The sequence below is a fragment of the Poecilia latipinna genome, unplaced genomic scaffold (genome assembly GCF_001443285.1).
Source record: "Poecilia latipinna isolate Pla-1442-1.1 unplaced genomic scaffold, P_latipinna-1.0 Scaffold90, whole genome shotgun sequence".
NCBI lineage: Eukaryota > Metazoa > Chordata > Actinopteri > Cyprinodontiformes > Poeciliidae > Poecilia > Poecilia latipinna.
Window position 1 is genome coordinate 380657 of NW_015112706.1, and position 22406 is coordinate 403062.

A 22406-nucleotide genomic window follows, 5' to 3' on the forward strand; every position below is an offset into this window, starting at 1 on the left:
AATCCCTCCAATGATTCATTTTCTTCTCCTGTTAGCAACAGTTACCTGAAATAACTAAAGTTCACTTGCAGTGAACAGGATTTCTTTATGTCCAAACTTTACACACAAACTCCAGGACAACTCTGGCAGAAGGTGACTGTAAGCGTATCTGTATTTACAATGAGGGGCGAAGGCTTTTGGGCGACAGCTTTGTGAGGAAGATTGCACACAAGCTGCATCTGTTCAACAAAAACATCTTTTGCTTTGAAGTGGGGAGTGGGTCACTGTCAGTCAAGATTTGGCCCAGTACTTGTATACATTTCTGTTATGCCAGAATGAGTAGCAGAAGTTGAGAAGATGAAGGGTCAATTCTGTAAATACTGACTCTTTACTTTCATTTAATATCTTACAATAAATGCTTTTGACAAAATGTCTTTGATCTTCATCCAGTTTTCCACAGGAACATGAGAAACAGCTGCCATATTGTTTGACCATGACAGCAGTTTGGCCAGAGTTGGAACTAGTTACCCGATTACATTTGATTGTGACTTTATTGAAAAAATTACTTTTAGGAGTATTTTTTGCTGCGCTGGGCTGTTTAGTTTTACTTGAGTGATTTTATTATGAAGTTTTTCTACTCTTGAGTAAAATTTCTAGATTTTCCACCCACTGAATGAAAAACAAACACGTTTTAACCAAAAATTCACCAGACGCAGACACACACCTGCAGTTTCTGTTAAAGTTTCATGAGTTTTTTATTGAAAGAAATTGATTTGGAAAACCTATTTTGTCTGATTTTGTTATTTTTTATTACTTATATGAAGTATTGTCATTTTTGTTCTTAAAATGCCAAAATTTCCACTTATCTTAATATTTTGATCTGTATGATGATGTAATTCTTAAATATGAAATGAATAATAATTTACTTTGATAAGTTACTGAGTACTTGAGCAGATTTCTTTTTTTTAATCAAATCCTTTTTTACTCTTACTTGGGTAATTTCTTAGACAGCTACATTTTAGTTTTACTTGAGTATAAATGTGTTCAAGTGCTACTCTTTCTTGAGTACAATTTTTGGGTACTCTATGCACCACTGAGTTTGGCAGTAGCATTAAATATGATGGGCTACATGTGTTAGCTGAGTTTTGACTGAAATTAATGAATTAAAGCTCCTGAATCAATACAAATGAGAAGCCTTTGTAGCACTGATAACCTGTCCCTTCAAAATGCTGACAGCTTCTGGCCACCCACGTTGCTCCTGAAGACAGGCCGACACCTGGCATGGCTTCTTTAACAGTGTGTGTATGAATCAGTTGAATAAGAAACGCTGTGAAAAGCTTCGCAGAGACATCAAGGTTAAAGCTGCTATATAACTGCAAATCATTAAATTAACATAAGCCAAAGCAGTTCATGTGCAGAAAAAGTCACCAGTTCACATGAAAACGCACTTCGTCTCCGAGCAGAACAGTGTTTGCAGGGAAGCATCGGTGCTTCTATTATAGAGGTGAAAGAATCAATGCGGCAGAGCGCTTTTCATTTATTTCTCCAATGTTTCTCTTGAGGTTACCTTCCACTTCAGTGATTTATTCTTTTTATTCCTCCTGATGAGTGTTACAACCTGTGTATCGACTTGTGAACTGTACGTAAAGGAAAAGGCTGTTTTCACATGCATCAACTCCAAACAGAAAGATTTGAAATCCATTGTCAGTTTGCATTAAAGTGCCGTTTTACTCCAAGTGTTAATGCTTGAAGTGACAAACAATTTGAGTCTAACTGGCTGTCTTCACAATCCTAACTTTTCTTTTATTTTATTTTACAAATGAAAATATAAGTGTAGTGTTCATTCTTTATTCTGCAAATCTTTTGACGAATCTATAGCTGCATATACTGATATTACATTATACACAACTGGACTCTGTCTAATTAATAAGTGATCAGACACTGTTTGGATTGTTGTTTACAAATCATTTCTCTTCACGGTTGAATGCTGTTGTGTGTTGGTCAGTCTTGAAATCTTTGTAAATTTGAATTTTGCGTGTAAAAGATGCAATGTGTGAAACAGTGGTGTATCGATAAATCACAGTAAAGATGTCAGAATTTGCATCTAGCATGAAAAAAATGAAAAAATTGATCATCAACACTTGCATTTGGAGTGGGGACATTTTACAATTAAGGCTGGAGTTTCTAGATTGACAGTCTAAAATAGGAGGCACAGTCCAACAGACATATCCAAGGGAACATTTTTGGAAAACAGAGACATTATTCTAGAAGCCTGGTCATTTGGATGCAGTTTACAGGGTTAATTTTTAAAATGACTGTGGTCTGTGAAACAATAATAAAAGTAGTTTTAACTTATGAATCTGTTGCAGTACAGAGGCTCAGACAGTTTCTCTGTCTCACATTTTAATTGACAGGATTGTAAATATTCTGTCAATATAGTCAAATGTTTAATTTCTAAATCGTTTTATACGTTTTGACATATTTTTTCTCTTTTTTACAGATGGTGCTGAAGAGTTTTTCAAATTTGTGAAGAGAAATATATTCCCACAAAACCCTAAACCTACTGATGATTCAGTTCCTGCAGTTTTCCAACATTTTTTTTTTGTATTTTTTTTTTTATTAATGCAAGTCGAGTGGGACACTGAAGAAGCAGCCAAATAAGTCAATTAGTTTGTGGCACAAAATTGAGCTGATGTCAGATAAAAAATATTTTAGAGAATTTTGGGAGAAGATTTTTTTTTTACTTTATAGATCAGTCAATCAATAAATCAATCTTAGTTTCGAAAACTCTTTTCATACATCGAACAAAAACCCGCCCACCCAGAGAAACGTCCCATGAGCACCCGCTAAACTGTAACCATGGCAACAGAGGAAACTGTTATAGCTGAAATTGAAAACACTGGCAATATAAAAAGCCACAGAGAAATAAGTAGAAAGAAAACAGTAAACTAAATTAGCAAAGCTGGTAAAAGCAAGAAAGTTCAATACATAAACAAAAAATAAGAGTCAAAAATAATCAACTGACACCTAAAAGAAATAAATGGTTAAAAATAATAAAATCAATTACAAAAACACTCATTTGTAGACTTTGGTTTAAAAAAGTCTGTTTTTAAAACTTTGAATGCAAAACTTAAAAAAAAAAAATCATAAAAATATTATTTAAATAAATCCTGAAAGGCACTGGAAGTCAAAGCGACTTTCCTTTGTACCTAAGTTATGTAAATTCTCTTTGGTTCTCCAAAAAAAAAAAACACATGCAGGTGAGTTTTGTATTAATTGCAGTGAATGTGATGCAATGAACAAATACAAAGAGACATTTTGGAGAGCACAGAATGACTGACCACAGATCAGTTCCCACCCAGTTCCACACCCACATAGCGAGGAGCACATTACCGATGGAGGCAATTTAGCTAGAACTGAACCAGGAATTATCGGTCAGAATGAGGCTTTAATGATGAAAATGTGAGTCAAGATTCTCTGGCTTGAGAGAGAAACTGTCACACTCCTGGAATTCTGTGTGATTTTAAATTTAAGATAACACCAAGGTCCTTCACAACCCCACATGGGGGAGGTGTCAGAACCAACTCTGACTAATAACTTGTGAATCTGCTTTGTTCAGGCTGAGCTGTAGAAAATCTTCCACCAACCATCTGCTGATGTCAAAGATGCAGTTGAAAATGGGATCTAAGGGTTTTGTGGCATCAGGACACACAGTAATATAAAACCGAGTATCATCTGCATAACTATGGACATGTGTCTCTCATCCCCAAGAGACAGGATGTACAGATGGAAAGGAATGGGACCGTATATTGAGCCTTGGGGAACACCACATTTAATTGACAGCTAAAGAATTGTAATTATGCAAAGCAGACCTCAACCAAAAGGACCAGCGTTAGCTCTACTGCTTCTGTACTGTAGTTGGTCTCAAACGAGACTGAAACTCATTAGTTGACTCACTCAATCAAAACAAGTTTTTCTAAAATCCTCTTTGAAAAAAATATGAAGTAGGATCTATATTTTTTTTCTCTTTAGGCAGGACTTAACCATTTACAGCCATACAGAACAACATTACTTAAATCAGTTGATTTTAATCACACTATGGTTTATAAACACCCATATTTTGTATCTTCTTTATGAAAATTATAAATCTGTCAATTGTCATTACAATATAATCATTACTATGGATGTGATTCCTGATTTGTTGCCATATTGTTGATATGTAGTCAAAGATTTTAACAATATGACACTTGTATCACATATAACGCTACTGTAATGCTTTACTTACATCAGTATAAAATAATTTAAATGAGTTACAAAGTATTTTCTGCTCTTGTCAGCATAGGTTATTCCAATAAAACCGGTTAGGTTCACTGACATTTGAGGCTTTAGTAACTTATTAAGTAAACCTTCAGATTTAATCTGAGTTTATCGTCTTCAGCTGCAGTGCACATCTGCCTGGATTTTATTTCTTTATGACTAGACCTTATCATTCCACGCCTTGCTGTGTGAATCTTCAATAAAAACCTAAAAACCTAAGATAAATAACTCAGACACAAGTCAAAGTGCCACAACTACAGATAGTAAATGTTTATTCATGTGCATTTGGTTCCGGCTGTTTTTTTTGTGGGGGGGTTAGCATTTTTGTAATATCTGCTTAAGCAAGTTTTCATTGCAAATTGTTTCACCTGATAGCAAATTACACCAATGATGACCTCATTTTTCCACTAGTTTACTGAAAGAAGTAGAATCACAAGACAAAGCACAACCATTACCCAACAGAGTTGTGAAAGTTTTAAAATTAGCAGTAAAATGTGCTGAGCATGTGGAAGAAAACATTTTTTAACTTTAACGATATCTGTCAGTGGGGCTTTTTTGTTTATATGCTTATAGCGATTTTGTTGGTTTGGATCGCATGAGAGCTAAACTTCATTGTGCATAAGTGAAATATTTCTTCTTTTTTTTTAATATTTCACAACTTTCTCCAGGAAAGTTTTGGTTTTCACCTCATTTCAGCGAACCAGCTGGATTTTATCATGTGGACACAATGTACTCCCAGTTTAGCCAGAATCTGTCTCAAAGTAACAAGTTATTCTGTTAAAAGGATGAATGATTTTGACATCCCAAACGGTTGTTGTACTTTAGGACTTATAAGAAAGCCATCTGCACTGGACAAAACAAGAGAGCTTTGGTAACTGGCCAACTTTAGATTCCCTTTAGCTCACTGCTTGTGCAACGTTGTGTGACTCCATCATAATCTAAAAATCTGTTCGTAATCAGGTGCCCATCCATACTGGTTTGTTTCACATCAAAGGGTGTGTTTGATGTGAAACAAAACTTCCAGTCGAGCCAGAAACTGGACCCGACTGAATCACATGATGGATGTCTGTTTTGTTCTAATTTTGTGTATTTCTTTGTGTAAACTTCCTGGAAATTGTTTGATTTTCTCTCAGCATCGTTCAGTAATTTTCTTCAAACATCTCAACATTAATGAGAAATAATTATCAGACCATTTTTTCCCCCACTGGCCTCTAAGTTATAAGTTTACAAGCATTTCCTGGGTATTTAGAACTGACTTTTAAACTTCATTACTGGGACCAAAAATGTTGAGAGTATTTCCATAAGCCCATCTATTTGGTGAACAGTATAATGGATGGACATTCCAATGGTATTTATACTTGCACATAATTCCTTGGACAGATTTAATAAACCTTTAGAGGTCAATAATTCACTTTATGATATGATATGATGTCACACAAGGAATAATACAATAATAATTATGTTTTTCTGGTCTTGCCTAAAGTATGGACACAGGTATGCCTCTATGTAACTCAAGTTTTGATTAAGTGATTTAATGTCAGATAGTTTAAAAAGTAATTTGCAATTTTGTACAGTATATATAAACAAATGGTTTCAGATGCTGTTGTAATGTTTATTACTTACTTTGTTGATTTTTGAACATTTTACCCCCAGAATGTTTTGTAAACTGTTACATTACCCAAATTTATTATTTTAAAAAATATTGAAACGAAAAGAAAAAAAAATCCCCTTCACTTTTTTTTGCAATTTTAACTCCTTGGTCATTGTCAGATAAATTATCTTCATTTATAAGTTATAACATTACTTTAATACTTTCTGAATATCAAAGTCATGTGAAGTTGCTAGTAGTTGCCGCAACTTTGACAAAACTTTTCCTGTGCTGGTTTTCAGAAAACACTCCCAGAGTTGAGTTGGCATTATTTTTATTTTAACAGCAATATATTGTTGCAGTCTGCTTCAATAACAACATCTGTTATTTTTAGTTTTATGCTGCAGCATCTGGAAGCAGACTTGTGACTGGTAAGATCCCCAGATGATTAAACATTTGAACATTTACACCTTGAATAATTGTGTGTGAGTTCTTTTCCCTGATCAAAATGTGGTTCTGGTTTGCAAAAAGCACATTTAGGCAAATGTGTGCTCCTCTTTGAAAACTAGAATGATTTAAAACTTGACAGAATGGATTGTGAAAGACAAAATTGTGGGAATGCAAGAATGTTGTATCATCCCAACTGGAAAAAAGAGAAATAAAATGTGTTTTCTGTTAGATATTCAGATTAAAATTCTGTTTTGCTTTTCCCAAAGTGATGGAGAAATATATAAAACTGGTCAAAACGTTGCTTCGTTCAGTAGACCTCCTTTCTGATAAGGCTGCAGAGAAAAAAACCAAACATGATTTGTTTTTATAAACCATTAATCAAGACGGGCCATAACTTGCTGAAGGGGGCAAACAAGGTTCTAACTGACATTTCAACACAACCATGAAAAACAGGTTTAATTATCCAGTCAGAACAAGTATGACGTATTTTCAAGTCAATTGGTATTCTTACTATAAATGTTAAAGTAATCTGATTACTGTCTCCATTGTATTCTGAATTTTTGTGTAACTTATTTGAGGAAAAGAGTTTATTGAATTCATCACACCTTTGTGTTGGCAGCATTCTTGCACCATAACTTTTATCTGCCATTTTAAAATCAGTTGGTTACTGTTTTTTACAGTGGCACTGAAAAAAAGGAAGTTTATCCTGTTTTAAAAGAAGAGATTTATTAACACTACTTGAGAAAATTAAAAGAGTTGGCAGTGTTTGTAACCTATGGAAGCCCATTTCTGTGACTGATGAAAAAAAAACAAACTTGTGTCTCACCATTATGAGACAGTATCTTGTAACTACAAGTTACCTTTAATTGGCTCTGTGGCATTCTAAAGAGGTGAATGACAAATTCATAGGAAGAAATGGATGTTGCTAACCTGAGGCAATACTTCAGAAGTGGATTTACAAACCGTGAAATCCAGCAAGTTTTGGCAAAATCCCATGTCAAAAGAAGAGGAAAAAAATAGACAAATTATCTCATAATGATGAGGTAGATATGCCATAATACACTTTTTATCATCAGTGTTGGAAGTGGGCTTCCATAACAATCAGACTTGGAAACAGCGTTTATAGAAGATGAAGCTGGTATAAGAGAGTATGACTTTTCTCCAAAGTAACTTTGAAAAGTCAGATTCCAGTTTATAAATGTGTAGCCCTTTGTGTTTTGGTGTTTTGGTGATTTGATGGAGCTACTGAAGCTTTTGGTCATAATACACGTGGAGATTATGGTTGTGCTAAGAATTTATCATTCTCCCTCCACTTCCTGGTAAATGGAACCTTAAATTGCAGATGCTTGGTTGTCATTTGCAGTCATATCTGGAGAAGTGTTTATGGCCGCATACCCAGATTTCCACGACCCACTTTAGGGTCCTGACCCCAACCCTTGGGCACCACTACTCTACAGAAATATAGCTTTAACTCCATTTTCTCCCTTACTCTAATTGACATGGCGTGTATTTTACATTCATAAACGGGATTATTAAAGCTCTAAACGAAAGATGACACCCTACAATTTCTCCTCTTTCTCTTCGTTTTGGGTTGCTCCCTCCCCAGCTTCCATTTCCTCCCCCATGCTCACTCCTCTCAGTGTTGACTGACGTCTCTGGCTGCGCTGCCATGGACTCCAACCCCCAGCTTCCTACCACAAATTGCAACAAGCGTGAACCTAAACAGTCGCTTCTGGACACCAACGGAAAGGCACCAACGAAGCGCTTTTTTTTTTTTTTTTTTTTTTGCTCCAGGCATCAGAAACAAGTGGAGAAGGGAAATAAACAACTTTCGAGGATCAGAGCTTCCTGACAGCAACGCGGTTAGGATCCTGCTTAGGTGAGTGCAGGCAGCCGCGTTCACTCAACTTTGTTTTCAAAGGCTTGACTGAACTGCGCAAAATCCGCAAAACCAGATGCTTAGTTCGGATAAAAACGCGAACAGGAATATGAGCTATCTATGAAAACCATAATCGAGGATAATAAAAACGAACAATGTCGGTCTTTTTTCTGTATTTCTTTCCGTTTCCCCAGTGTAAGCTCTCAACAGAGCGGAACAAGTTAGTGAAATAAAGAGAAAGTGAGTTTCATTAAAAAAATTAAATATGGGCTACATATTTAGCTTTATTTAAAAACATGTTTACAAACATTATTTAGTGAGAGGATCTGATAATTATTTGTATTTCTTTTAGGCTGAGATCAACTTACAGAACTTAATGTAATGTAATAAGGACGTTTAATTTTAAAAACACTTTAAATGTTTTCATAAGTAATATCGTCCAAGTATCTTAATAGAGTAGTTGTAGATGGAAGTGAGATGGGCAAGAAAGATCTCCAGTAGCGGTCAGTCATGCAACGAATCCGAAGAAGCTTCTGACTGAGGACACTGTTGCCATATGACACTAATGACATGCAAACAGCTGAATATCCAGGACACAGAAAGACAATATTTCATGATAACATGACCTGGATGACACCATCCCTTGTTAGCAAGCATTGCTAATCTGCATCATTTGCTTTTGCCATTCCCCCTTAAGTCTCACTTTAGGGTTGGATAGAAAACCAGACAGAGAAACTTGGTGCTCTGCAGCGATGAAGTCTCCTTTCGTACTCCTCTGGGTTTTGAGGTCATACTTCAGATATCATGTGAGCTTTTGAGATGCTAACACTTTCCCCCAGTTGTAAAGAAAACAACAACACCTTATTGGCACAATGACAACAGTCCAGAAGTGAAAAAGTAGCAGCCAACTTTGTTGCAGAAAACCAGAAGGAGTAATTGTTCATAAAAAGCAATTCCTCAACCACATTATGAACTAGTTCTAGAACCAGTTGGATCTAGAACCAGCTTTATTAAACGTTGAAACTGGTTGTTTTGATTGTGGTCTGCTTAGAATAAGTTACAAGAGTGTGTAGTGCGGTGGCATAAAAACACTGGAATGTTGTGCTTAGCAGTGAAATGGTGGAACGTTGCACACATGGTCACAGCGCCTGCAACATTTAATAGCACCTCTGTAAAGAAAAACAACTACAAATAAAATCCTGGTTCGGCTCGAGCATAATCTCTCCTCTAATAATGATGTTGTTTTTGTTTGTTTCCTTCTTCGACCTTCCCCTCACAGTGAGCGGTGGGAAAAAATTTAGATTTCTTCTGTGCAACCCTCCAGTTGTTTTACCGACTGTAGATCAGCAAAATGAATAGCTTTTTTTGCAGCCATTTGCATTGCTTTGCAAGGGTTCAAGGCATATCTTCTTTAGTTGAATGGCATTTTTTTCTTTTTCTGTTTTCTGTTTCTATAACAGAAAGTTGTAGATTAATTAAAACCTGCTAAAGTGATTGAGTAAAGCATATCTTCATTGGACGTCTTAGGAGTGGCAATAAATGTGGCAACAGTGATTTCTTTTTTAAAAACAAACAAAATAATAAACACTTTTTTTCTTAATGTGGGATTTATTGCCCATTAATTTAATGAATTCACTGAAATGTGGATTATGTTGTAGGGTTTAAGTTTGTTTAGAAAACAGTACCTTACAGAAAATGAGCCTTTATTATCATAATGGAGTTTATTACTGTGTGCTGGTATGAGCTTCAACGTGTCCATTTTACAGTGTCTTGTAAATTTAAGTAAAACATGTAGATCATTTTGGAATATGTTTCTGGGTTTATGATTTAACTGGGCATTTGATGAGAAAGGGAAATGCCGAATCTTTACCCCCCAACCAGAAAAGTGTTTTTATGAAACTTCCAGGAGGAGCTTGGTCTTACTCCTTCATTAAGGTATGAAGTAAACAACATAACAATGACAAACTGCTGCCAGAAGCAAAAAGAAAAACAAGAGGAACCTGTTTTTACTACCTTTTCTGAAGAAGAGTATCATCCATGTGATGTAAAGTCTTTGGCATGTGTTATATTTTTACAACTCTTACGCGGTTGTAAGAGTTGTGAAATTCTTACAGTGTGAGTGTTTCTTTCTCCTTCAAACCTGGATCACTCACTGAGTTAAACATTACTTTGTGGTAATTTGAGACACAAACCTTAAAGTTTTGAGATAAATTAACTTAAACCAAAGTAAACTTTTCCCTACTCATTTTCACAGATTTTTAAAATGATTTGGTGTTTTTCTTGACCAGCATGTCAGACTGGATAGTCTTGTTTAATGGAGATAACTAGAAAGCAAACATCTGGGGTTCATTAGTATGAAAACCGCAAGCAAGTTGCACATCTGTGAAAACATCACTTGTGATGAATGAAAGACGGATGTTTCGTAATGACTTTATTTTCAGGGAAACCCTGATTAAATTTAACAAGCAACTCTAAGCCACATCCTACAATAGCTTAGTTTAAGTTAGCCTGTTCTGTGACAACATCAAGAGAATGTCTTACAGGTATTAATGTAAATGATTGTTGATGTGTGAAAAACTAGATCAAAATAAACTGCAGTACGTCGGTTTGGGTGTTGTAAAACATTAAGCTATACATTATATGCTTGGGTTCGCTTAAGTTTTCAAAACTGCAAGATGGATGTACAACAAGGTTCGGTTTTAGGATGACTGCAATTTTCTTTATTAATTAAATACAGAGAAGTAGTTAAAGAGGCATTAGAGATGATCATGCTCAAATATGCAGATGACTCTTATGCAGTTGTGTAATATATATAATTAATGACGCAAAGCATTTTTTTTTATTGCTGTCTGATATGATATTACTCTAAACTTTTTCTCTTTTAGATCATTTTGGATTACCAAAATTATTTAGAATTGCTAAAAGCCAAAATAAACAGGAACTGATTTTTTTAATCACTTTTTTGAATTTGGAAATGATAAATGTGTTTGTACAAAGCTTGATTAAGTCCAGAGGATCCCAAAACACTTCACTTACAAACACATTCACACATTTTTGCATTTTGCTCACAGAAACCACGCTAATTAAGTCTGATGTAACAGGAAAAAAGATTGGTGTTTTTTATACAGCATGTAAATATCTGTGTTCAGCTCTGTGTTGCATTTAAGATTAGCTCAATGTTTAAACTCCATCAAACTCTCTGAATGTGTTTTGCAAATAATGTCAGAAGTTATTGTGTTGTAACTGATCAGAGAAAAATATAAAAAGTAGTTGAGATGAACTATTCTAGTATTTTGTCCTATAAGTGTCTCTCAATACCAAGTGACATTTCTATGTTATGAATCGGTGACAGCTTTCCTATTGTGTGACCTTTTGGAGCCAAGAAACTCACTGAGTTTTGATGGTATCATATTACTGTAGTTTTAGATCAAAACTAGTATAATTGAAAAAAATGACTTTTTATTTTTCTTTTTCTTCTGGCACTCATGTGAAAGTTCAAAGGGGAAATCTGCTGTTGCTCAAAAAGAACACAACGGCCTGTCTCACATTTACCAAAAAGTATCTTTGTGGTCCTCAAGAGCTGCGAGAAAATATTCTGTGGATTGACAAGACAAAATTGAAACCTTTTTGCTGGTAGGCTTTCCACTACTTCTGGTGCAAAACTAGCATATGTCTCAGAAAAAGAACATTATATCTACAGGTAAGCATATCCGGGGCTGTTTTGTTGCTTCAGGTCCTGGATGACTTGCTGTGATTGATAGAATCATTAATTCTACTCTCTAAAAGGTAATTCTAGTCCAAAGTACATCAGCAAGTCAATGTCAAAACTGCACAGAAATAAAAACAAAACACAGGTCTTAGAGTGGCCTTGCAAACTGCAGTCAAATCAGATTGAAATGCTGTTGTATGATCTTAAACATGCAGTTCATGCTGGAAAAGCTACTAGAAAAACTTAATTAAAGCAAGTAATTCTTAGAATTGTAAAATACCATCAGGAAATTAATTTATCTCAAGAAAACATTGAGAAATGAACTAATCTCAAGAAAACCATTGGAAAAAATATCTGCAGAAAATAGGAAATTAACTCGTTATCTCAAGAAAATGATTGGGAATAAATACATGCGGACAAACCTCTTGGCTTCTGTAGTGGATAGCTTTTTCCATTACGGAATGTAATTAGACTTTTGGGTTGATCACATTAAGACATGTTTAAAGATATACAGGAATTCATTTGTTTGTGCTGCATCTAGAGTAATATTTTCAGAACAAGCATGAGCAGCAATGAAGTCCTGTCTGTTGCTGTCTAGGATTTTGGTTCTAGATGTGGAAAGATTAGTGATTTATGTTTTTTAATTCTCATTCCGTAACGTAAGTGGAGATCATGAAGGATTATAAAGCTTTAAAGCCATCATAGATTTTTGCATGTTCTCCACATACATGCAGGGTTTCTCTCTGGGTACTCTGACTTCCTCCCGCAGTCTAAAAACATGACTGGGGGTTAAGTGAGTGCTCTAAGCCGCCCTTAGATTTGCGCATGTGAGTGTGCATTCACTCTGTATGTCTCTGTGTTGCCCCACCCAGAGTGCCCCACTCCTTTGACCCAATGCCAGCTGAAGCTAGGCACCAGCAACCCATTGACCTTGCAGAGACAAGCGGCTGTAGACGATGGATGTTTGTTTTGACGTGTTAATGCAACGAAAACCCTGATATCTCCATGTTTTCTTTTCTTCTTAGGTTTTGTCGTCTACTGTGTTTAACATGGCTAACATGGAGCTGGTCATCAGGAGCTCTAGTTCACACAACCAGTCGGAGGTTTTCACATCAGTCTTTAACTCCAGCTGCCGTTTTAATGAGGAGTTTAAATACATCCTGCTTCCTGTGTCCTACGGCCTGGTTTTTGTTGTTGGGTTCGTTCTCAATGCCACGGCATTGTGGATGTTCATAAAGATGCGCCCGTGGAACCCTAGCACCGTGTACATGTTCCACCTCGCCCTGTCCGACTTTTTGTACGTGCTCTCGCTGCCCACTCTAATCTACTACTACGCCAACCGCAGTGACTGGCCCTTCGGCGTGGCGGCCTGCAAAATAGTCCGCTTCCTCTTCTACGCCAATCTCTACTGCAGCATCCTCTTCCTCACATGCATCAGTGTGCATCGGTATCTTGGCATCTGCCACCCCATCAAAGTGCTGACTAAGGTAAAGTCCCGTCACGCTCACCTGGTGTGTGGCTCGGTGTGGTGTGTCGTGACGGTCTGCCTGGTGCCCAACCTCATATTCGTCACCACCTCAAGGAGGGACAATGACACGCTGTGCCATGACACAACCAGTCAGGAAGCCTTCGAACAGTACGTTGACTACAGTTCTGTAGTCATGGTGCTGCTGTTTGGTGTCCCCTTCATAGTCATTTTGGTGTGTTACTGTCTAATGGCGCGGACCCTGTGTCAGCCCAGACAAGGATTATCTTCCAGCCAGCAGACCTCCAGGTCGCGGCAGAAGTCCATCAAGCTCATCATCGTGGTGTTGGTGGTTTTCGCAGTCAGCTTCGTCCCATTTCACATCACACGGACTCTCTACTACACATCCCGTGTGCTGAATCTCAACTGTGAGTTCCTCAACATCGTGAACTTCACCTACAAAATCACCAGGCCGCTGGCAAGCATCAACAGCTGCATCGATCCGATCTTGTACTTCCTGGCCGGAGATCACTACCGCTCCAAAATGATTTTCATTCTTAAAGGGAGAAGAAACCTGAAATACAATCAAAGTATACCGAACAGCAGTTTGGGTCTGGTGGGTAAGGGCTCGGCTCCCAAAGCCAGTGAAGAGGCTGAGAGATAGCGAAGAATACAAAGTAATAACTGTGTAATGTATTTCTACTTGTAGTGAAACCTTTCCCCTGAAAGACTATTTTGTCATAGATTTTACTTTCTATAAGTATGTTTTTTTTATTTACTGATTTATGTGAAAATATTTTTTAACATGTTCAAAGACTTTTTCAGTTCTTACTGTAGTGACACGTCTATGCACAAAGGTTATTTTTATCAAAGACACGGTTCCTTTTTCTGTGTACGATTTGCCACCACAGCAGTATTTAGATACAGAGACACAGATTTCAGGAACACTTTGGTTACACAACAAACAGATTCCTGACTTTATTTGGACTCGTTCTTAAGACTTGATTCTTGGCTTGAACTCAAGATCTGGTGTTCAAATCCTGCTCACATCTTTCTCCCTGTTGACGAAATCTGAAACTGTAGTTCATTTGTGTAAGTGAATAATATTGTCCCTTTGAGTGTTGTACTGTATACACATGACTGGTTGTCATGGTAATGCTATGCACAGTCCTTGCCAGCAAAACGAGTTAATGGAAGCTTATAAATTCATCTGTTTTTGTTTAGCGAGAGAAAGAAAACCGTCAGTACTCGATGTGATGCACAAAATGCATTTAGGCTCATAATTATTCATACCCACCTTAGATTTAGTTTTAGAGTGATCTTGGTTAGAGTGGGCCAGCCAAAGTCAGACAAAGATTTGGGCTGGTGCTTTGGCGAGAGGTGGGAGGTCATCACCAAAGACAAACAGTCAAACTACCAGAAGAAACATGCAAAAAAGCTAAACTGAAATAGCAAGAAAGATTTGATTGCAGTGACCCCAATAGTTTTTCTGTTTCTTTTAAGGGAGTGTGTAAATTATTTTTGACTTTGCATTTTTATTGAAATCTAAATATAAGTAGATACTTTTCTTTTTCAAAATTGGCACTCTTTTACATTGTCCTGTTGAGTGATGTCTGTCTAACTCCATATCAGAATCAAACTTTAAATAAATAATCAAAAATTATTTTAAAATCCAAATAATTTTGAGCTCAACTGTATTAAAAGAGTGAGCAATTGGAGCACACGAGCACACAGTATAACCAGTAAGTCATGGAAAATACATAGATATAAATATTTGTGTTATATTTATTCTGGAATTTGACAATAGGTAGGGTTTACCTACTTTTGTTAGTCTTTGAATGCAAAGCTAAATAACTAAAGGCTCATGAAGGAATTCAGTCATTTAATTTCCATATACTGGAGAAGAGATGCGTCTAATAATTGAAGGATAGTGGCTCTTCAGGATGGAAAACTCATTTATCAAACTAAAAGCACCAGGAGGAAACCATCACGTCCTACTTTATCCATTCAGAAAAGAGGTTAAAACATATACAATGAAATATAATCTTCTCATTGTGTATTAGTAAAAGAGATTAATAAGCTTTCAGTATTACCTCTCGCTGTTCAATCAAAGGTTTATTCTTAAATATATTTTTTTAATTAATGCATTTTTATGTTGTTATGAGAAGTCATGCTAGAAATGCAATCCACACATCTACATGTACAGTAAGATGCAATAAACTAAAACTGAAATTACTAACATGAACTTAGATGCTATCTAAATATTCTTTACATGTTGAATTGAATGCTTTGTTGTTAAATGTTTATAAGGTTTATGGAATAATAAATGTTTAATGTGAGAGTGTTCATTTCTATCATTAATCCAGTTCTATTCACAAATATTTTATTTATACCAAAGTGAAAGAAAACGTTGTTGCAACTCATATGATCCAAGTATCTTCAACGAGTTGTCATGGATGTTGGTGCTTTGGACTGGAAGAATCTCCAGTAGTGGTCAGTTTTGCTACAAATTTTAAAAAGCCTCTGATTGAAGACACTTCTTCAGATTTGTTGCAAGACTGACTTGACTTCTATTTGAGATTAAAAGACTAATTTCAGCATTTAAAGTATGTAAACATGTTTGATGCTATCAGTGCACAGTTCTATTTCTGTGAATATTTACAATAATGTCCAGAGTAAATTTTAAGAAATTGCTGCCTGACTGATTTATGAGTTTTCATTAAATAGAGTCCTACTATTTCTGCAACCCTTTCTTATGGTATATGTCATTTAAACATGCTGTTTATATGTTAGTAAAACCAGGAATGAAATCTGGATGTTGTCTAACAGATGAAACGCCAGTCACACAATCCTCCCCAGTCTATAAGCAGTGTTTGCATGTTGCTCGGAAACAACAGCTGCAACAAGTCCTGTGTCGGATTCCAACACAGCTGTTTTTGTCCTTCTACATTCACAGCCGACTTTTCCCCCCTTAACTTTGAGAGAAAAGTTAAGAGTCAACCCTGAAAAACTTTTTGGCTTTTAGAAGTCGCCCACACCTCGACATGGGGGAGAGTTGGCTTTCCTTCCCTCTCTTTACCTCTGGGAATGATGAAAGGAATTTCAAGGTCTTTTTAACTCTGGGATAGTTTCACTAAAGCAGATTTCATGACTTTGGTAACTCACTGCTACAAATAACCCCATTTGTACGTACAAATCTGTCTGCCCCACTGTATTCCTATGATATGAACTGTAGACACTATTAATGTAGTAATTACAGTTTAATATTACTCGTAAAGCTTCACAACCTCATGGTTGGACGGTCATAAACTGAATAAATCTGATACCAAATGTCCTGCTAAAGGAAAATGCAGCTAAAATCAACATGTTGTGTCTTTGTCAGGTTTGCAAAGTGACTTTTTAGGAGAAAGTGAAACTGAAACAATTAAACTGAAGTAGACACAACACAGGTTTTGTTTGGAATATGAGAACTGATTGTGTAGAACCAAGGATGACAGTGTATATTTGACTTTTAATCAGCCAGAAACTATGCAGACAGAGTTAACACATTTGTATAACTTTAAACCTGAAACGTTTGAAAGAAGAAATGTAAATAAAAAGCAAAGACTTTTGTTTTATAGCATTTATTATTATTAAGACAATTAATGTTCTTTTACCTTCTCACTTTTATGTAATTTCTTAATGCTAAGTCCAAAACAGCTGGAAAGGCTGAAGCTAAGTCTAGATATCACACATTTATAGGATATAGGATGCACCTTAATGCAAACACAGAAGGACCAAAGTTTCCTCAAAAGTACAGCCTGCTCTCTCTTTTTCTGTGGATGACTTCACTGTTGAGTCTGCAGTCCAGTCTGTTGTCCAGGCGAACATCGAGGTATTTACATTCCTCCACCATCTCCACTTCTCCTTCCATGAATGAAATAAGATTTGATCTAACCCTGTTTCTTTTTAAATATACAATAATCGCCTTATTTTATTCATATTCAAGATGAGATGATTGTTTCCACATGCCACAAAGCGATCCACCAGCTCTCTGAGCTCAGCTTCTTGGCCATTTCTGATTCACCTGACGACTGCAGAGTCATTTGAGTTTGTTTTTTTAGATGACAGGACTTTGTTTTGAAATGAAAGTCAGAAGTGTACAGAGTGAAAAGAAATGGTGAGAGTACAGTCCCCTGTGGTGCTCCTGGTCTGCTTCAGTCTCCATCTGTGATCTGTCAGGTAGTCATTGATCCCAATGATTGGCCTCCATCTGTGTCTGTTGGAGTTTCTGACAAAGCAAATTGGGCTGACTTTTGTTAAATGCACTGTAAAAATCAAAGAGCATGACCCTTACAGTTCTTTCTGCTTAGTAACAGTGGATGTGTTGAAGTTGCAACTCCAACTCGGCAAAAAGCAAACTGCAGTGGGTCTTGTTATGTGCTCGTTTGTTCACACAGATGGGCCAAAAGGAGTCTCACCAGACCTTCGTGATGTGGGATGTCAGACCAACAAGTCTATAGTTGTTAATGACTAATGGATTAGTTTTCTGTGGAATTGGAACCAGACAGGATGTCTTCCACAACCTCAGAACCCTTTTTTGGATCATGCTGTGATTGAAGAGGTTTTGCAGAATCCCATGGCTGCTCTGCACAGAGCTCCGGGACTCTGGGGCTGACACCATCTGGACCTGCAGCCTTGTTCCTGTCCAGCCTATCCAGCTGTTTCCTGAGACCGATAAGAAGGGTGGAGAGGCAAGGGAGCAGCAGCATCTCCTGATTTGGTTGAAGCCAAACGTAGAAACAGAAGAGTCCATGACTGAGGTGTAAGATAAAACTGAGGTGTGACAGGAAAGCTGAGTCACAAGTTGAATGTCTGTTTGGCTGGGGGCAGGAGAAGAGGATGCTGAGCTTGTTTCTGAACTACTGAAGAATGAGCACCATTCATTGGCTCTGCCCAGACTTTCATCCGTTAAATCCTTCCTGAGCTTGAAGCTTATGATCCCCTTCATCCCAAACCACACATCCCTGATAATGTTCCTCTGTAGTTTGCTCTCCAGACTCTTCCTGTACTCTTCTTTTCCATCTCTTCACTTTGAACTCCTTCTGTTTACTCCTCAGTAATGCCCAGTCTCCCTCCCTTGTTCAACGCTTCCTTCATTGGTGATCCAGCATTTATAATTTGTTATTATAATAAGTATGATTATTGTCCAAAACATATTTTTTTTTGGAATTGTGGCATAAGAATTTAGCTTACAGACAATGCCACAATCTTCCATAATCTTTTAGAATGATTGTATACAAAACAAGTGCTATCAAAAAATGCACAAACAAATTATTTGTCTAATGTGTGCACCTATGCAACCAGGTTATTGCAGTATTTTTTTGCCTATGTTTTATGTTTCCTCTCTGAGATATTTGTATTTGTCTATACATCATTTGAATACTTTAAGAAGTTTGTTACAAATTGAAGGTGGGAAACTTTTGGTGTTGATTTCTATCCACAGAGGTGTGTCCACTTTTGTTATCCACTATATATTAAATGATAAATAAAATCAGATAAGAAGATATGTAAGAAGGGGAGAGCTGTCTAATAGTGTAAAGGTGAAGGTACATGTAGAGATTTATGTTTTTTTTTAAAGGTGGGACTTGTAATAGGCTATACCCTTTTGTTTTTGTTTTGTTGGAATCCAACATGTGTGGACTCATCCTGTAGTTGTGCTGCTTTTCTGCAGGTATGGCAACTCTACTCTATACTCTTCATGTAGTTCTTGCCTGATGACTGCAGGGATATTCTCAAGCTTCCATCTCTGTACAAGTAAAATACCTTAAGGAAGAAGAAAATGGAGTTGTGTATGATGATTATTTGAGAAATAAATCTGTTGTTCTGGCCCAATTAAATTATTAAGCAAACTGCTATGTCAGATTAAATTAATATATTTATCTGTTGTGTGATGGCATCAACCATGAACTAGTATCATCTCATGTTTTTACAAATTTGTGTGCCATTTCTACAAATCCAATCTGAATCTTGATTGGGGCAAGTCAGTAGATTTACATTGTTATAATTACTATTGTAGTTATTTCAGGTTTATAATTTATCCCCACATCACTATTTATCAAATGAAAAAAAAATGTTTCGAAATAAAACAGCTGAAACCTGAACAAATGTTACGCTTTATTACGAGCCTGACAAGGCTCGTAAAAAGGCTCATCAGCGCCTCCTCCTGGTTTAATTTAGATGCGCAACTGAAAAGCACAACTCTTATCAAACGGACATTCACAATGATGCTTTATATTAAAAATCACTTTTTAGTTTACATTTAGTGATTGTTTTCCTCTCTGGAGATTTTATCCAGATTTAAATCGAATCTGTTTTAAATCTGTAATATAAAAATACAACTGAAACGATTATTCACTAGATTTGTTCACAGATTTTTAAAAATGCAATTCCTTGTTTTCTTCACATAAACTCTTGATCGTAACATGTTTAAATAAAATGCATGACTCTCTGAACAAAAAATGTGGTCAGCACACGAGCTCCGTCGTCCCCCAAGCAATTATTTTTCAATCTCCATGTCTTACATTTGTCCGTTTTTTTTAAAGTGTACTCTGAGCAGTTACTGGTTTAAATAAATGTAAATATTCAGTCAGCAGAAAAACAAGATGAAGATTGCGACCTTCAAACTTCAAAACTACGGCTTGTGATGATTTTGATAATTATAATGATCAAAATCGCTATAGCGCGTTATTGCGTAAAAGGAGAATATAAATAAACAGTTTTAAACACCAAAAGCATTAATGCGTATGCGTCTGGGCGTTTGTTCAATTAAAGTGAGCGGTAAATAGTGGATTTTTTTTTCTATCTTACTCACTGTACTGACTGATTTGTAAATTTAATTACCAATTTTAAAATCACCAAAACTTGAATGTCATTCATAAACAACTAGGATGAGTTTATGCCGAGTGGAAATTATTTTTTTTCTATCATAAAATAAGAGAAAAAAATCACTAACACATAAAACTCTTTCAATCCTCGATAAATTCTCTGTTTGACCGTTTCTTATTATTATTTGACCTCATTATTTGGTGGTTTTATTCGGATCTCTGCGCCTCTTGGTTCTCCAAGTTTTCCTTAAGTCTACTTTCTGGTCTTTTTTCTTCTCTTTAATCGACCATCACACGGTCAACACCGCTGAATGAAGCACTTGATGTCCTCGCTGCAGAGGATGCCTGTGCGCTCAAGGACACTGTAGCAATCAAAGACCGGATTCAAGACAGGAGAAAACATGTTTTTATTTTTCTCATTCAGATTCACATATAGAGAGGAAAAAATAACCTTTACACCTCTATTCATCTCCAGCCCAGCATTATGTAGTCAGTCCTATAGTTTGACATAGGCTGCTCTTCACAAGATTTCAATTATGTCCTTACAGCAAAGACGCAAAGCATTCGAGATATATTTTTTCTGATGACAGAGTTGAAGAGTTAAACTCGAAAATTAACATATTTCAAGAATATTTTTTTTAAAAATAAAAAGTAATTTATTGAGCTACATCAGTGCAAGTATAATTAATGTTTCCCCTTCAAATACGTTAAAAATGTATCATTTCAAAATTAACATGAGAAAATATTTCCCATCCTTTTGCGAAAAGGAAATTATTGAATTAACAAGAAACACCGAGCCCTGGATTGACTGCAAGACACCTCGGCTAAAGCGGTGGTTTTGTTGAGCCTTGAACACCTCCCCGCTCCCCCATGTTTTAATGTTGTTTGTCAAATTATAACCCAGACACGAGGGATCTCAAGGACACGTGGACTTGAATTTAATCGAAGAGGCTGAGAGTGGGGTGGAAGAGTGACACACGGAGGAGAGAAGTTCATTATTCCGCTGAAAAGGAAACCAATGGCTTTCACGGTCGCCAGGGAAACCGGCCTTTCTTTTGCCGCCAGACCTATGATAAGGTACTTCACAGCCTTAAGCACGATTATTGCAAGGTAAAGAGGGGAAATATTGCCTCCTAATGCTGATAGATGTTGGATATTGATTGGAATGCTGAATTATAGAGAAGTCTGCCCCCAACAGTTTCACCTTTCAGCACCCTCAGGATGAAAAGTCCATGGAGGTGAGGCTAAGGTTGGGCCTTTGTTGTTACTCCTCAATCTCTAGCTGCTGCTGCATCTTCACTTGAGCTGACAGCAAGATGAAGATAAGACAGGAGGTTTTAAATATATTAATAAATAAAATAAAATGCAGCAGGAATACATATTTTCACAGGCAAACTCTGAACGGCACAAATAGCTTTCTACAAAAGTTCCCATAACGCAAATGCTAAACACCAGCCACTTCCGCCGTTAGCATCATTAGCATAACATTAGGAAAAACCTCTGATGGTGGAAAGTGAAATAGCCAGCTAAAGGGATAGTTTTGACATTTTTTAAAAGCAGAAGTTAAGCTAAAATATAACATACCCGCTGTAAAATTGTCATCTTCATTTAGCCTAAATCCAGATTAGTTGTTTTCGATGGCTAAAGCTAATGACTAGCTTGATTTGGACCAGCACAAAGCAGACTTAAAACTCTTAACACACGGTGGAGAGTGTCTAGCTACAGGTTTATTTAAAACAACATTTTATTATGAATCTTTAAGCCATACTTACTTTCACTGCAGGTATTTTTCTGCAAAGAAGTTAATGATTTGTTATTGTATATATTTCCTGGTGTGCAGTGCAACCCAAAGGCTAAGTAACATCAAAGATAATATTATTTATTGGCGCATCTCAAAATCAAAAAGTAAAACGTTTAAGGCCCCCAGTGGACCTTTGTAGATTAAAACCCTAAATGGATTCAATCTAGTAAGTTAGAATATTAGAGTATTAATTTATTTATTATAGTTTGATAATTATGGCTTACGTATGAATATATGAATAAAAGTCCTGTTTTTTTTTTTTTTTTACTTTTTATTTTTTAAAATAAACTGAATTTTGAATTGCTCCTAGCTGTAAGATCTTAAAAATAAACATAAGTAAAAATTATTTCAT

The 22406-nt window shown here is 36.3% G+C and overlaps 1 protein-coding gene across 1 annotated transcript; it reads left to right on the plus strand.

Annotated features, from left to right (window-relative positions):
• Nucleotides 1–7986: 7986 nt before the first annotated feature.
• LOC106940976 (P2Y purinoceptor 4) lies at nt 7987–15733 on the plus strand. The gene is made up of 2 exons (XM_015023880.1): nt 7987–8213; nt 12948–15733. The coding sequence occupies exon 2, from the start codon at nt 12972–12974 to the stop codon at nt 14049–14051; it is 1080 nt and encodes a 359-aa protein (XP_014879366.1). The 5' UTR covers nt 7987–8213; nt 12948–12971; the 3' UTR covers nt 14052–15733.
• The last annotated feature ends 6673 nt before the right edge of the window (nt 15734–22406 follow it).